General features: G+C 35.1%; 2 protein-coding genes across 3 annotated transcripts; one reads left to right on the top strand and one right to left on the bottom strand.

The window, feature by feature from the left end:
• The first annotated feature begins 1224 nt into the window (after positions 1-1224).
• On the top strand, positions 1225-2744 carry LOC113508346 (plasmatocyte-spreading peptide-like). The gene is made up of 2 exons (XM_026891323.1): positions 1225-1638; positions 1918-2744. The coding sequence occupies exon 2, from the start codon at positions 2168-2170 to the stop codon at positions 2594-2596; it is 429 nt and encodes a 142-aa protein (XP_026747124.1). The 5' UTR covers positions 1225-1638; positions 1918-2167; the 3' UTR covers positions 2597-2744.
• A 279-nt stretch (positions 2745-3023) lies between these two features.
• Positions 3024-7707, bottom strand: LOC113508338 (formin-like protein 20). 2 transcript variants are annotated; one of them, XM_026891312.1, is made up of 2 exons: positions 5823-7707; positions 3024-4286 (listed from the first exon to the last, which is right to left on the bottom strand). In XM_026891312.1, the coding sequence occupies exons 1-2, from the start codon at positions 5848-5850 to the stop codon at positions 3361-3363; spliced, it is 954 nt and encodes a 317-aa protein (XP_026747113.1). In that variant the 5' UTR covers positions 5851-7707; the 3' UTR covers positions 3024-3360. The 2 variants fall into 2 exon arrangements, with proteins under 2 accessions (XP_026747113.1, XP_026747112.1); XM_026891311.1 differs by lacking the exon at positions 5823-7707 and adding an exon at positions 4976-5810.
• Between the last annotated feature and the right edge of the window lie 9699 nt (positions 7708-17406).

Below are 17406 nucleotides of genomic sequence, written 5' to 3'. Positions count from 1 at the left end.
AAGATCAAGTGGCCTATTTGCGACGGACATATTTTGCGGCGAGAATTGTATTGATTGTCAACAGACTCAGATATTCATGTTCTCTCACAGTTGCTAGACAGACGTTAAAGAAATAGTGATGGAGAAAATTTTATTTACGATTGTAATTTTATATTTTGCTGCTCATAGTCATGGGCTTGTTTTACGAAGAGGCTTCCAAGATGTGATGAATTTGTATAAAGTTGATCCTACTGAGGGATTTGAAAAGCAACCAGATTTAGATTTCATGAAAAAATCCGAAGAAAAGACAGATTTAGTATATGTCTTGCTCGTGCCAAAAGATACCTCGTACTTTGAAACATTACTTGACAATGACGAGTACCACAAGTATGTGATAATAAAGTCGAAGTTGGTTGACATCGATTCTAATTTGTTGATTCATCGCGTCGACAAGACTAAGCAGATGGTGCGATGGCTTCATCTGTATTGTGAAATGCATCCAGATTGTGATAGCAGCAAGTTAAATGAAGAATTACAGAAAGTACGGCCATACTTAAATCTGTAGATCGAAGGTGTTAAATAGTGCGTATATGCAAATACAAAAAAAAAACAATTTATTCAATACAATACGTTTCTGGAGATTCTAAAATGTGACAGAATTACATAGACATAATTATCAAGTAATATATTTAAATTATTCTATTCTACAGTGATGAAAATCACCAAGGCCAAGCGGTAGTTTAGAAATGGCCCACATTCCGACAATTGATGACTAGAATCAGATCAGTTCATGTACGCTGCTGGCGGATCGTGCGTGTTACATCAGTTCTATTTGATCGGCAAATAGTGGCAACTGTTTTAAGCACACGGAATTACAAGTGACTAAAAGTTCGTCGGAATTCTAATGAGCCAATGAGTTTGGAAACAAATATAATAAACGAATTCAATAGAGATAAATAATAATTAAAATCATGTTTGCGGACGTTATCGTATCGGTAATAGCCGCCTGGTAATTGTTGGCTGATAAACGCACAGCGAGCAACGATATGTTTTAGTATTGAAAAATGACTTCGGTGTCGACACGTTTTATTGTGTTTAGTTTCCTGGTCAACTTGTTGGCTTGTGCTGCCACCAAATCGTTTACGGGACAGACTTTACTCGAGATATTCCGGAACCCTATCAAAGACCTTGAAGACACATTTATACATTCACCAGAAACAACAACAGTTAAAAGTGAGCGGGAGAAAAATTCAGGCGAGTCAGATGGTGGCAAGTCGGACACTAAAATGATTGACGTACCGCCTAACGCGGAGAGGTGTAGCAGCGGTACAGTCATGGATATTAACGGCGTGTGTAGACAACCATGGTGACCGTCGTATAAACTATATATAAGTATAATTGCGACGTAGTATGCTCAATGCATTACATTAAAATGGACGCGAAATTTGTGTTGCTTGTTACTGTAACTGTGCTGAGTATGTGTTTCCTAGCTGAAGCACGTGTTGTGTTCAATTTTCACGAAAAAATTCGAATGGCGACGTCTACGGAGCAGCCTGAAAACTTGACAAAAGCAGGACAAATTATAAGAGTACCGGAACTGAGATGCCCCTACGGCCAGAAACGTGATCTACTAGGAAACTGCAGAATGAGACTTTAGAGGTAATTTATGTTTTATTATTTTGTTCAATGAGTTATTTATGTGTCTATTCATACCTTGTGATTTGCTTATCAATAACGATGTAGGCCATGACCTGTGAGATGAGTTCACGATCTATTTCTATTACCAACTTGATTTTGATATGTTTGCATTTTATCAAAAATGTAAAAAGTAATAAAACATATTGATTAGATTTTAAAATAAATTTTAATTTTAAATAACATATAGAAAGGTAAAAGTTTTATTGAAAGCTATAGCTAGCTAATTCCAATTATTTTCAGGTGGTGTCACAATGTACGCAATTTGAAACTTCAATATGAAAACAAGACCTATATAGGAAAAATAACAACATTTAATGATTTAAATTTATTGGACGTTTTTAACGTCGCTTTTTTATCGATACTTGGAATATATTACAGCGAAGATAATAAATATAAGGTCAATGAAGTTATCTTATGTACTATAGTCAACCTCAAGACTTCAGTTTCGAGAAAATTATCTTAGAAGACGTGAGACAATCCGGATTACAAAATGAAATTAGCAATTAATATTTTATTTTGTTTGATTCTAATTTCTCAATACAACTGTGCTAATGGAAACCTAAAGGAACTGTTTAGTAATGTACGAGGATCGATTAATTCATCGGCAAATAAAATTAGGCAAGATGTGAAGAGTTTTTTCAATCCGAGTGACAAATCTGCGGGGAATAAGGAGTCATCAAACATTGTATTTGTGGAAGATAATGGTGAAACAGCTGGTGCGGCTCGGGGGAATAAACCTGTGGATGTGACTCCTGGATCTATAATTAATACAAGTACTCAGGCTAGTGTACCAACTGAGGCCAAAAATGCCACTACGACTGTAGACAAAGATGACAAGGGCCGAGAAAACTTTTCTGGTGGCTGTCTCGCCGGCTACATGAGAACTGCCGATGGAAGATGCAAACCCACCTTTGGATAATGTTTACGTGTTTTTAATGTTTAACGACATGTTTGTAACTGTTTATAATTATTAAGCATTAACGTTTAGAATTTTCTTCTTCTGTTTAAGTGTTCTATAATATGTGTTAATAAGAAGTGTAATCTGTCAAAATATAAAATTAGACGTATTGGGCATTGCTTTATTTATCTATGTATCAGGTTCTTTCTTTTATGGAAAGATGTAACGATCAAAGATTTTAAATAATTATATAAATCTATTGTTCATGCTTAGATAGACAGTTAGTATTGTTTTTGAGATCATATTATATTATAAAAACATTAACAATAATAAGTAGTTAAAGCAAATTTACTAATGACGTCATTTGTAAAGTACAGAACATAAAGATGACTCATACAGATTTAAACAGTAACTGGGTTTAAAATAACTTGAAATAAGTACAAATCCGTAAATGTGAAACGTTTATTATTAGTTTTTTGAGATAATTATTAATAATGGATATAAATAATACGAGTGTTCGAGACAGAAAAACTCTAGAAAGAATTTATAGCAACACTTGTCTCTCAGTTAAGTAGGTAACCACAAAGTGGTTATGGTTACAATTTGATCATATGATTATTATAGAATTCAACAACTTCTTTACTTTAAAGTATGCATTAGCAATATCTTTGTTGTAATAATTTAACTATATCCAGTTGCTGTCTGTATTTTAAATATATTTACCTAGTAAAAATTCAACTAGTAAATATTTCATACTACAAATTTAATTGCCTCAATTTTTCTCATCAGTATTGGGGTGTAACAGCACTGGCTTGAAAATAAACATGAGATAGTGATCGTATAAAGTTCTTAGTCTTAGGCTTCTGAGTTGTATCTCCAAACCTTATGTCCAGATCATATTCATCATCCTTCACGTTTTCAGTAGTAGAAGTGGAAGGTTTGGTCGTGGTGGTACTTGGTTTATTTTGTGTCTGATTTTGATTTCCATTTGTATTCGGCTGCTTGTCGTTATCTTGATTATTGTTATTGTCATTTGTTTTATCATAAGTATCTTCTTCATTGCTGTATGGTGTCTCACCATTGTGTGGTGGTCCACCATGGTGTGGTGGTCCACCATGATGTGGTGGCCCGCCATGGTGCGGTGGGCCGCCGTGGGGCGGTGGTCCTCCGTGGTGTGGTGGCCCGCCATGGTACGGTAGTCCGCCATTGTACGGTGGCCCGCCATGGTGTGGAGGCCTGCCGTAGGGGGGACCTGCATGGCATGGCGGTCCACCCCTGCGGTGTGGTGGCCCACGTTGGCGAGGACCTCGACCATGGTGGGGTGGTGGTCCACCAAAATGTGGTGGTTGGGGTCCACCACGAAATGGTGGTGGATAAGGTCTGCCGTAAAAGCGTGGAGGTCTACCGTAACGGGGAGAAGGTTGTGGTCCAATATCTTGACGAATTCTTCTCTCGTGGGATGGTGATACGCCATAATGTGGTGGTGAGAAATCATGGTGTGGTGGTGGCGGTGGTCTATCAAAAGGCCTCAGATGGCCTCCTAGGTATAGACCCCCATTATACCCATTGGGATATGGCCCTCCATGGTGCTGATACGGAATAGGTTCTTGATTTTCTTGTGGGTTTAGTTGAAATTGGTGAGGTGGTTCGTCTGATGATTTCGGAACAACATTATTGCCAATGTTTGCCCCTTCTCTATTTGTTTCGGATTCTGGTGAGCAAAGAATAAGTAAGTTTATCGCAAAAAAATATTAGGTAAATCTTATATTGAACATCTGAAAGTTATTTTCATATTTATTTACTACTATATTATAACATTGAACGTACTCATGGAATGATAAAAAACAATATATTATTATTTCGTACGCTTGAGAATAACATCTAACTAATCTAATCGTCTTAAAAGCCGTCATTAACTCATAGATTGTTCAATATTTGTTATGAACGTTAGTATAGTAATAACGTTGAAACAAATGAACCAAAAACCACATTAACATGTTTTTATTCAAATAAAAATAATCAGTAAATCAACTCATTAAATCAAGGCATAATTAATTATCTTCTAATATATAAAGTTCCCGTGTCACGATGTTAGTTACCGTACTCCTCCGAAACGGTTCGACCGATTTTTTTTATCATGTGGCATTAAAATACAATCAACTAGAAAAAATATATTCGGCAAAACCACTTTTGCTGGGTCAGCTAGTTATATGCTAAATTATAAATAAAAGATGCATTATGAGCTACAAATTTATAAATATGCATGAATGTTCACTTCATAATTATAATTATCGACAGGACAAACGTTTAGCATCCATTATCAATAACATGACATCGTTTACAAAGTTCAAAAACCTCTCACTTTATTGAAACAGTCAATATTAGTAGTTGACAACTAACCTTTGACATTTTGATATCCGGGTGCACAACACACAATATTTATTAAGGAAATAGCACAAAACACTAACACTAAACACTTCATTTCATTAAAATTCATATTCAATGAAACTAATGTTTTATAGAGCTCGCATAACGTCTATCTTTGATCATTTGTTTCACAGAAAATGATCATGATTGGCAGACGCGAAACCGGTTCATGTTGTTCTGTTAAAACAGGATATTCCATACGTAATACTCGCAAAAACAAAACACGATTGAAGCACGTTGAAGGGTATAATTTAAAAAGTCATTGCTACCAGGGCTGTCGCGGCCCATCGCTTTACAAAATAGGTATTAGTTTACGTAGAATGCCAACGTCGATATCTTTCAAAATAAGCACTTAGTCTGGAGGTGAAACTGGGGTTAATGTTTTATTTTCTGAGGTCGTAAACAAAAGTCCCGCGTAACTATTTAGTTTTATAAATACCTTTTATTGCCATTAACTAAATCATAATTAAGATTTCTGTAATTAAATGTATTGTTACCTACTAACAACAGGCAGGTTTTACCGACTATGAAAAACCTTTACAAAAACACCGAGAAGTACTTTCATAAAAGATGTAAGGTATTTTGGAAGTACCCACAAAAATGTAAAAAATTGCCTACCTTTTATTGATAAATTCAAGACATCAAAAGTACTCTAAATAGGTGAAATCGTTGTTAGTTCTACCAGAATTTATCTAAATTCCAAAATAGAATAACATACACATTTCCTAAATTGCACCTGTACTCCAGCCGTCAGTGGGCATTAGTCCAGAAAATCAAAATCAATGTTGGTCGTATAAAGTGAAATGTAAAAGCCACTTACCTAATACTGAAAGCGGCGACAATCTCATTCCGGGCGACAAATTGAGAACACCTTCCGGCGCCAAGGACCGCAGGCCGCACTCGCTGGTAAATAGCTATTTATTGTGGCGGAGAGCGAGACACCTGTCCTGCGTAGGGTGGAGCGACACTAAATGAAACACTCCTTACAATCCTTGTTAGTTCCCCTTTAGAAGAGAATTATTGCTTCTAGACTATGTTGGGTGCCGATAAATCTTTCGGGATTGTATTAAAGTGATTATCTTGTGTAATCTTTAGATTATCCCTAAATTAGATGTTTGAATCTTTGTCTGTTTTAAGTTTATAGACGAAAAGTCAGACATTAATCAAAAACATAACTAAGTTCGTATTTATGAATATTCAATATCTGAAATCACCAACCGCAATGTTTTGACGAGATGTTTCGCTCAAGCGTTCTTTTTTCATTATAGATATTTTTGTAGTAACTTTTGTGAGGATGACTAATCATTAAATGATGTTTCACGCGTATTTATCGGGTTTGCCCGACTAGTTCCTTGATAAGTTAAGGCCTTTGGTTGGTTCCGAAAATAGTCGGGAGTGTATCGTTAAATAATCATAGATCTATTACAAAAGGAGTTCGATTATATAAAACAGTGGTGAAAATACTTACTTTAAGGTAAAACCCCGATTTCATGGATGGTAAAAATTAAATCGAATAAAAAACTTTAACTCTGTGGAAGACCTAATTTTGACAATATTAATGTTGCAAAACGATACCTAAAAAACGAAATCAGATGTGAAATATATTATTATAATTAATTATATTTATTATAAACATGTCCACTTTTCCCCGGTGCCCCGAACACGGGCGCCTAAAACCCCGTTCTAAACCTCACTGTCGCCTACCCTTGACACTGTAATAGCCCCTTTCGCGTTTCTACTGAATACTACAAACATATTATTTATTTCATACCTTTTGCTCTCTTGAATAGTGCTATGTTTACAACGACGTGTTTTATAAAATGCTTATGAAAACTAAACTGAATTGTGACATACCACAAAACAAAACATTATATAATTAATTAAAGAATCTTTAGAATTACGATATTGATGTTTTTATTTACGCTGTCTGTCCGTCTATCCGCACGTTTGTCAACAGGCTGTATATCATGAACCCTGGCCTCATGGCTAGACAGTTAATATTATGTATTACCGCTGTGGCTATACCAACAAAGAAACAAAAAAATCGTGGTTAATCAACCTTTGAAACGGTTGTAAATTTGACGGGTGACCAGTTTACGTTGCAATTTATTTAGCCTTTATTTAGCCAAATTGTAAGGAATCCTGTTGCGACTCCAACTCGCTCTTAACCATTTTTATTAGTATATGAATACGACTAGTGATAAAGGCACCGCTTTTTCAATATTACGAGTATTTGATTAATCACCAGAATATAATAAATTAAATTAGTCACTTTGTAAACATGATCGGTATTTGGATATTCATTGAACAGCGCTTGTCTTTAACAACAAACGATTTGTGTGAACCCGGCTATAAGCATTATAGTAGGCTAAACATCAATTAAATCTGTTCACGTGTCATAAGATCTTTAAATAAAATCTGACTTTTATTTATTTATTGTAGTATTGTAGGATTATTAAGAAATGTTGATACTGTTAAAAAATAGATTACATAATACGCAATAGCAATTAAAAACGAACACTAGCACTTCATGCATATTGAATAACAAGTAAATATAATTTTAAACTAATTATTATTACAATTTTTTTTTTGGTCTAGCGGATGTATACAAACACTAAATAAGAGAATACCGTATCTATTGAACAATCTGCCAGCAGACATAAGGAATGAAACAAACACAAATAGATTTAAACGTAAATTAAAATTATATTATTTAGAAATATTATGAGTCGTACATATGTGTACTGTATGTTTATGTGTGTATATGTGTGTATATATATGCGTGTGCATATGCGTATGCGTGTATGTATGTGTATGTGTATGTACACGCATATATTTGTACGTATGTATGTATGTGTCTATATTTTGTGTGTGTCTATGTGTATGTGGTGCACATGTGTGTGACTCATTTATGTTTTTATTATATATATTTAGTAATAAGTACATTTAAGTAAGATAGTAACTATGTCTAGAGACTCATCGACCCCACAGTCAAACCATTGCAACGGTTTTGTGGGGCTTAGTTAATAAGTTACCTACCTATTTGTTTAAAGATAAATAAATAATAATAATAAAATACAATTTTTTATATCACTGGTAATTAAACTGAACTAAAGTTGCATTGAACCGTAAAATAGTAAGAATCTACCAGTTAACATTAATATTTATTTAAATACCTACTTGTGAATTATCGGTATAAGATATTTCGATTTAGGTACATATTGGTAGAAAATTGTCCCAATAATATGAACGTGCCAAAATAGTTATAACTGCTTAAATACACGAATGTCATAAAGAAAAAAATGACATTGTATCCACTTATCTACTTAAGTGTTGTCACTGATACAAAAATATAAAAATATACTTAATTTATTGCAGTTGATTAACACGCTTAAAAAGAGAGGTATAATTAACAAGAAGTTGCTCTAGTCCAACGACCAAGAATCTTCAAACCCCACAAGTATCCAAGTATTACTATCTAAATATTACTAGTTATAACATTCTAAATAATTCTAGCTCACCGGACAGTTTCTGAACTGACAGCTAATTTAGTGCCTTTGCGATCAGAAGTGCTTGCTTTGAGTCTGTGTTAAATTTGCAACAATCCGAAATCAGGCGGAAAACTATCGAAGCTCAGAGCAAATGAACAGGAAGTTTCAGACAGCAGGAGAGGACTCCCGACGTCTTCCTTCGTCGAACTTCAAATAGTTGGCTTTCGCTAGACGAAATAAATGAAGGTGCAACTGCTATCATTTAGAAGCTATAAATAGAAGTTAACTTTATCTACAGAATTACTGAAGCAATCGTTTCGAAGGAAACTGGGTGTCATATCGATTTGAAGGTTATTAGGTTACAGGTAAATACTGTTTGAAAATAAACTGAACGTAATTAGTCCGTCTGCCGATAAATGTTTTAATTATGGTTAATGAATACCGTCTGTGTATCGACTCAAGTAGATATTAATAGGTGTGCGAGTGTGTACTTAACCTTGTTCATTAATAAGCGCGATATTTATGTAAGACCGCATACAAAAACCATTAAATATTGACCCGTGACGTCATCGGCAGAAGCGATTGAATTTATGGAAAGCAAGCAGCTAGGACACGTCATCAGGCCAATGAGTAAAGCGAATAAATCACAGGTAAACAACGGGACGTTATAAAGTTACATTGCGGCGTTGTCACGGCGGACTAACACAAATAGCTCAATTAAACGAAGCCGATATGTTCAGGACATCACTGCAACAAATGGACAAGTCATCTGTTCACGTATCGGTACGGTGTCACGTTCTAAATTGGTTGCGGGCCGTGATGTTTTTTGGCCATAGTTAAAATATATCGAATAGGCGCAATCAATTGTACTTATATTGCACCGATGTCGTTTTGTTTTTGTCGTACACGCGTGACACGTGTGCATGGGTAATTTTCTTGTTTGCTTTTGTGGCAACATAGTTTTCGATTTTTGTGCGATATGTTTATTTTGTCTATTGTATTTACTTAATAATCACTAGGACTTAACTTTGAACCAGTTAGGCTTTTATAAGATTTAAATAAAATATAGTTAGGTTGTTATTACACAAACAACAAAAGAATAGTCTAGACTTGATCTTCTAAGGAATAAATCTTTATTTTATGTTCAGAAAATCACCGGTGTCAAGACTCAGTCAATGAGTGTTAAAGTATTTTATGCTTTTTAAATTACTGCCTTACCTACTTTTATTTGCACGTATGACACAATACTCCTTAGACATGTAGTTGTAAACTCACTGAGAATAGAAGCAATAGTGTTGAAGTATTGTGTAAAGGTTTAACACGTATTTCAAGGAATTAAAATAGTTTTTCAATCTCCAAACTTAAAAATATTTATTGCGATCATGATTAGATATACGGATGTTTTAAAAATTGAGGGAAGGATTTCTAATCACTATAGCCAATTAAAAAGATACACTATTCGAATAACAAAGCAACAAGGTTGTTTAAATGTTATTCAAACTTATGCCTTTATAAATCAACAGCCAATAAGCTCTCGATTGTATTACGAACAAGTGGGACTACAAACTCTCCTCAGTTGCAGTACAGCCGCTAGCCAATTAGGCTAGAATTTTCGCTTAATATTTACAAGTTTTAAGCAAATGCAGCCGGAATGCATAGCCGTAGCTTGTTGTAATACACTCGCTCCGACTTCGCCTTCGCAACTTTTAATAAGATTAAGTTTTAAATCGAATACTGCTTCCTATACGAAACGGTCTGATTGATACTTTATGTTTACTTATACAATGCATGTTTATTAACGAAACTTACTTGGTTATGTGGGGTATTGAGGCGAATATCCAGGGAAATATTTTCAAAGGTCGTTAGTGGTGGCACGATTAGATCAAACATTTGCTGACATATACCTATTTATAGTTTAATAATACTTGTATAATGACATCAAAGGCTCGAGATGAATAGCTGGGATAAAATTATGTTTGTAATGACATACGCACGCCGTCTCAAAGGTGCAAATCTCGTCTTGTGCTCGTTTTATGTTAAATAATTTAATCTCACCGCTGGCGTCGAGCGCAACATGTTTTCACATAATTTAATCAATAATCTTTGACTAACGTAACTCAATTTATTTCACAAAACGCGAGAGGTAAAAGTGTAATTCGTTCGTGAGCATAAGGGTGTAAGACATTCATAGAATTTTCAGTATCAATAAAAAAACAGTTCTGTTCTGAAGGGCTGGCGGAATGGGGCGCTACATTGGAAAAACAATATCGCCTTCATGTCTCAGTCTATCAGGCTAGAGTCAATGGCGAGTTCCGTAAAAGTGTCACGTAATATGTAAATCGTTCAGGTCGCGATGTGGCCCGACTGTCAAACACATCCGCCGGGTCGAATACATCTCCTGACGATTTTTTCTCAATGATCCTGTCACTTCCGAAATGATGACGGCGAATTGATTCCTAACAAAACTTTTGTTTCTCTTTAGTTTGTAGACAATCAACTTTTGTTGCAATTTTGCTTTAGACCTGTTGTGATGATATTGATGATGGTGTATTTGTTTTTTTTTTATACTAAATTACCAAACTCTTATCGCAAGAAAAAACAGTTGCTTCGAAAGATAAAACAAAAAGGAAAACTCGTCAGTCTAATTGTCCAGCAAATTGTATTAAACATAAAAACTAAAAGCATAAATGACCAAAGCTGGCACAAAAGCAAGGTATTTGAGGGTAAACTATAAAACAAAGTGAATGACATTTGATTCCCTCGCACACCTCGTTAGTGCAGCTTAATGCGGCGCTGTAGCGTTGCTCGTTTTATTATGCTAACGGGCGAACGTTATAATATTTTGAGTATAGTAGAGTGACGTCACCGGTGGTGACATGCTGCATATTTTAACAAAGGCGTCGCGTCGCGAGAATCCAGCGAAATTGTTGCACCATTAAGCGTTACTCCAGATAAAAGTGTTCCAAGAGTGCGGACGATCGCAGCAGCGTTTTAAATCCCGTGCCGAGTGTTATTCGACTATAATTAACGACTATCGCACTAAGTTGTCGACGATAAAACCTACAGCCACTTCAATTAATAATTGATTGTGTATCAGGGATCTGTAGATAAATTTATACAAGTGTATGTTTATATCGTAATCTAGGCACTTGTAGGATAGAATACCACTTTATTCGTTCGTGTTTAATGGAGAAAGCGAATACAAAAACGTATCTCCGTCTACACGGATTTAAATGACATTTGTAACAGATACACAGGAACAGTGTATTTTCACGGGCACTTTTCACAGTGAATACAAAACCTCGACGCGCAAATGGAAGCATGCCTACAGTAGCAGCTAGTGTTTTATTTATGTAAGATCAGTTGTTAGAAACAAACACACGTCACAGTTAAATCTTTAGAACATTTTACGTGCAGTTTAAAAATACTTTCCTAAAATCCTGCCTGTACGTATAACCAGTACCTTAGGTCACCATACAGATCTCATTTGCTCGACGGGTCGTGGGTTCCACGAAGGTTTTTTCAGAGTTGGTTGTCTTTGCATAAGTGCAAAACTTAGATGTGCGATACAGGGATTAAAATCTTCAGCTGCTTTGTTTATTAAAAAACATTAATTTCATTTACTTTAGATGTCAGAGATGTGAGAGGTGTCTAACAATTGGTTATAGTACTGCTGTAGGTTCAATGACTTTGTAGACACGGGTCGTTAGATTTGCGTCAAAGAGGCGATCATTAGGTGTTTATCCATAAATTGGGCTTATGTTCCTCTGCCTGCACGTGGTCGTGAACTTAATTAATAGGCCCCAGATATAGTATTATCATTAGCATAGCCTTTCCCAGAATATCCGGGTCGGCTTTATAGTGTAATCAAGTGCATATGAATATTTTAACTGCATGGAGGCTTGATACTTACGGTTCGATTCTCACACGAAGTGTTTGCATGAATCAAATATTGATTTTAAATATTGGTCACTTAATAATTATGTAAATGATATGATCGTAAATACATATTTACATTTTCTATATGTATGGTTTATAACGCAGAACAGTTTGTTCTCTCTTTGAATAGTTTGCCTGTCCGTTTTTAATTTTACATACTAATTTATAGATAAAACGATTAAGTTAATTAAATAATTTCAAATTGATCATGCCGTAATTTTATGATCATGTAAATCAATGTCAATGATCAATGTGAATACTTATCTAGTTCTATAATTCGTTATTTGTAAATCGGAGATTGAAGGATATAGATTTACACAAAGATATTATTCAGTTAATCGGATACTCTCGTAAGACGGTGCCAGGCTGCCAGTCTAGATGCAGGAACGCAATTCCATTTAGCTGGAGGCGGCTTCTTTTGCACGGAACTTAATTCTGAATGAACTTTGAATTGGAAAATAAATTCTGAACATGTTGCTTTGCTTTCATTATTATTGCAGGCATCGGGCTATCGACGTATCCTACGGCGCTGACCAATCTCTTAGGATACTACAAAAAGTTTTTAAATCCATTTCGTCGAATATCCTATTGTAGATCTATTTTTAAGCTTAAACTTAATTTCCAGATACAAAACATGATTTGATGGAAATTACTAGATATTATTTACATAGTTACAGTTTGAGGATATCGTACCAGAGTGGTAAAAATAATGTTATGCCTATTGCTGAGATTGCCTCATCTGTCCCTTTGTCCGTCAGTCTGTATCTGTATATGAACCAAGAAAGCTAGATCTTTGCTTTTTTTTACCGTATTTCTGTTTTAATTAGGTATAAGAACAGACATAAAAAGTGAGTGCATAGAAAAGGTGGGATTTTTTAATAGATTAAAATTCATCATTCAAATTCTATCAAAATCGGTAAAGCCGTTTTTATAGTTATAAATTGCGTTGTCGTCGGGTTTGAAGCTACTCTGAAAATTTTAGGCTGCTAGCTTACCGGGAAGTGCCTCAAAATTGAGTTGAAAAAATCCAACCGGAACGACAAAGAAACTAACAAGAAAAGTGAGTGAATAAATTACGCGGGTATAAAAACGATAGGCATTGCTGGGTTAAGCAATAGTTGTTACGGTCATAAATTTCTTGGAATAACCTTCAAATTGATTCATCACCGATTTGTTTTCTTTAGTCTATTTGTGCCGAACGTCCGAGCCAAAGCCGTCGCGAGCCTGAATCGAACATGACTGGTTATTTAATTCTGTATAATACACGAAATTGTATTTAATTGCTGAGGCATAATTACAATTAATATATTCATAAATGTTACGTGCTCAATTTAATGGTTACGCAGTGGCATGTTAATACCACAAATCAATAACAATGAGATACCCACTGATTATTGAGGTACCTATACGTGTAATAATGTTATACGTGTTTTCCTTTTCCAACAGGAAAGTCTAAAGGCAGTTTTGCCATACAAAAGAGGTTCTACGGATCCAAAAAAAGGGGTTTGAAATTGAGATGTTGTCCAATTGTCAGACCTAAGCAACATGCACAGAGAGTCTCTTGAGAATTGGTCAAGCCGATTCGGAGGAGTTCAATTTCGTACATCACGAAACGAGACTTTTTTTTAAATTTGCATTCCGATTTCTGAGTTTTGTTTAGTAATTGTTTTTTTTTAATTAACTCTTGTAAGCATTAGTTAGTTTTCTTGTTCGATGTGCAATCAAAGCACGAAAGCAAAAAAATGTTCTAAATCACGTTTTATTTGACCTAAGTCACTTTCATAATGCGAAGTATTCGAGATTCCAATTCCCTAAGCAGTAGGTATATTTATGAATCACACGTACATAGGTACCTACGGATACCCAATATTTCCGTACCGAAGAAACAAAAGACATAATTCTAACAGGTCGTAACTATCAGGAACCCGTGAATCCCCGAACCCATTAGACGTTGTAAATAGTTGTTTGGTAAACGTATAAAAATTACAAGGATCACCTATAAAATGGACGGCTTGGGATTATTACGACGTCCACGCTCCCAGATTACACCAGGCCACGTTTAACCGTGAGTTATGATAGCTTTACTCTGGTTCAATCTTGTTGGCGTCTATGAGAAAATACTGCACCGACTACGCTGCGAGGATGCTAAGATTGCGGATATTTAGAAAGCCTGAGGCCGGTCGCGGTTACCACTAAATTGTTGATATCAATTATTTATTTTCGGTCTTGCACTGTTTTGGTAGTATGTGTAATGTTATTGATGACCAATTCTTCTTTTTAAGCCAATAACTAAATTAAAAAAGTAGCATTCAACTTTTGAAATATCAAAAATATGATGTAATTAAATAATTAGTTAGGTACTTAACAACATTTCTTGTTCGTCGCAAACAGCAAAAAATCAGTGTGAAAATTTTCATCGTAACCTCTCTCGAGCTGATTGAATCAAATGCTTATTATGACATAACTTTTGCCGGAGAACCCTCATTTTAAGGACACTTTTTATCGATAAGTTTGTTATCAATTGATGCGGTTGGTCGTCAACGAAGGTAATCAGAGGAGAATCTACATCGACGATTACTTGAGATAGAATCATAAGTGCGATTGATTGATAGTGTATAGAATATTTAATGTGAGTGATAGGTATCACAAAAATGAAAACTGCAACATTTAAGACACACGCCGCTTTTTAACAAGTTTACATGCCTTGGGAGGAAGCACGAAATAATATTAAATAAATTTAAAACCTTATAAGCTTTTAGAGCTCGAAATTTACAGAAACTTAAGAACTTTATTAAATGGCCTTTTATATTGTGAACAATGAGACAAAACAAAAGAATCAATTCCAAGTAGACGATATCAGAAACAGGAAAATGACATCAAGGTAAATCTGAACGGACGCTTTGATGCTTTTATTGACCGAACGCGCTTTTGTAAATACTTTCATCGTCCTTACTCTGAGAAATTACGTTTTTTAAAAGTATTTTGATTTAGTCAAAGGTTCTGGAGAAAGTTTTATTTTTAGACAGACTAGTTTATATGAAGGTTTCCTAGTAAATTGCTAAATGTTTTAGGTGACCTTATTCTTTAAATGAAATTCTTAAATAAACTTAATTTTCATCATGTAAATAAATCGGGCCGACATACTAAAAGTATTTTTAATGTAATTTGTACGGGAGTATTTAAAAAAATTTTGGATTCTAAATTTGGAGAAGGATGTGTATCCTCTATCCATGCAGAGAAGTGGTAGAATGGTCATATTTAGAAACATCAAAAGTGATATACGGACACAAACACTTTTTTTTATTAACTGTCGAATATGTGCATCATTTAATACATCCATGCTTCAGTTGCGTAAACATTTGCAATTAAAATCACCATTACATTTATCTAAACACAAATAACATTGTTACAAACAATGTTTGTTGAATGAACAATAAATAACAAAAGATTAACATCATAAATACATCGGATATCTGCAGGTTATTGGCCGATTCAATACTTTTACACGTTTATATTGACTTTCCGTGCTCCTAAGCTGCTCAATCAACTTGCTTTTGTCAAGAACTTCCTTTGAAAAGTTTCCGTACAGACACACCAATTTACATGTTATTGAATTTTTATACGTTCGTTAAGTCGATCCAAAATAAACCTGTGTTTGGGACGAGTTTTATAATATGTTTAGCTTCCGAAGCTAAGAAGTTACTTAACTGTATGTATTTGGGATTTTTCAGTATTATGACGTCAGTATTGTGATCTTTGTCAGATTTGTGTTTGGCATTGAAATCGTATCTCTTTTGTTTAGGTTTCTGGTCGAAATACAATATTCAAAGCGCTATCACTTTTGTGAACTATTACGTAAACCATTTATCTAACACATTTGCATGAAAACTCTATAACGGACAGCTTTAAGAGAATTTATTTACAGACCTCTCGCATAAAAACAAAGAGTCACAATTTAAATTAACAAACCGTTTATAAAAAGAGCATTAACTAAAATGCAATGGTCATGTGGCGTATGTCTGGCTCTAATCCACGCAACTAACTGCACATTCAATTTAGATTCGTGCATAATGCATGTTGGCGTACAGGCACAGACCCTGGGAGCATTTGCTGTATCTAATTACGTATTATGCTTTGCCATGTAGACAGGCACGTCTGTCGGCGATGAATATTAGATCATGGTCCAGCCTATACTCGCCTCGATATTGCAACCGAAGCAATGCGCGCCTCAGTAATTGCTTTCTACAGTTTCTAGTGTTGCTCCTTACGAACATTAACGTTTATCGTAAGGTGGGATCCTCTGAGACCGGTAAGAAATAAGACCACTGTCTGTAGTGTTGCCTTATGTTTCGGTATTAGTTAAAGCTGTCAACTATAGGTGTAGGCCTCATTATACAAATGTAAAAAAAACTCGCGAAAGTGGAAACTTTTAAATAGCTCGACCGATTGTTCTCCAACAAAATTGTTTGCAAAACAAACTAAATTAAAATCGCTTAATCCGTTCAGGAGCTGGGATGCCACCGTTAGACACAGAAGAATCCGAAATTCTGCAGTCTGCAGTACCTAGCGTGGTGATCAAAGCTCAAATCTTTCCATACGGGACGAGGTCTATGCCCAGTTTAGGGACGTATTTGGACTACTATTATAATTTTTCATTTCGTGGATTGAATCAAAAGGTAGTTTTTTAAATACTACATCCTAATATTTACAACTAAGTGTAAGTATTCCTGTAGAAAATTGATTCGTAATCCGTGTCTGCATTTTAAGTGTAACAATAAAAGTGTCGGCGAAGTGTTGTTAAGTACGGACGACACACGACGCATAATGAGAGTATCTACAGCGAGCGCGTCTCGTATCGTAGCCTCCTCTCAATTTAAACACCTTTTTTGCAGACTCTACCTCTCGCGTCTAAAGTGTAGGGGTATATTGCTGGAGGACGAAATGCTAGGATGGTTCTTCAATAAATACTCCATT

Source organism: Trichoplusia ni, chromosome 2, assembly GCF_003590095.1.
Source record: "Trichoplusia ni isolate ovarian cell line Hi5 chromosome 2, tn1, whole genome shotgun sequence".
Taxonomy (NCBI): Eukaryota; Metazoa; Arthropoda; class Insecta; order Lepidoptera; family Noctuidae; genus Trichoplusia; species Trichoplusia ni.
The sequence above is the reverse complement of the archived record's forward strand: the minus strand, read 5'-3'. Positions and strand labels throughout refer to the sequence as shown.

Excerpts from the sequence above, each read along its gene's own strand:
- LOC113508338 (XM_026891311.1), bottom strand. The coding sequence starts at position 5,072 with ATGAATTTTAATGAAATGAAGTGTTTAGTGTTAGTGTTTTGTGCTATT. Across the intron at positions 4,287-4,975 it reads CGGATATCAAAATGTCAAAG|AATCCGAAACAAATAGAGAA; the intron begins GTTAGTTGTCAA and ends TTTGCTCACCAG.
- LOC113508346 (XM_026891323.1), top strand. The coding sequence starts at position 2,168 with ATGAAATTAGCAATTAATATTTTATTTTGTTTGATTCTAATTTCTCAA.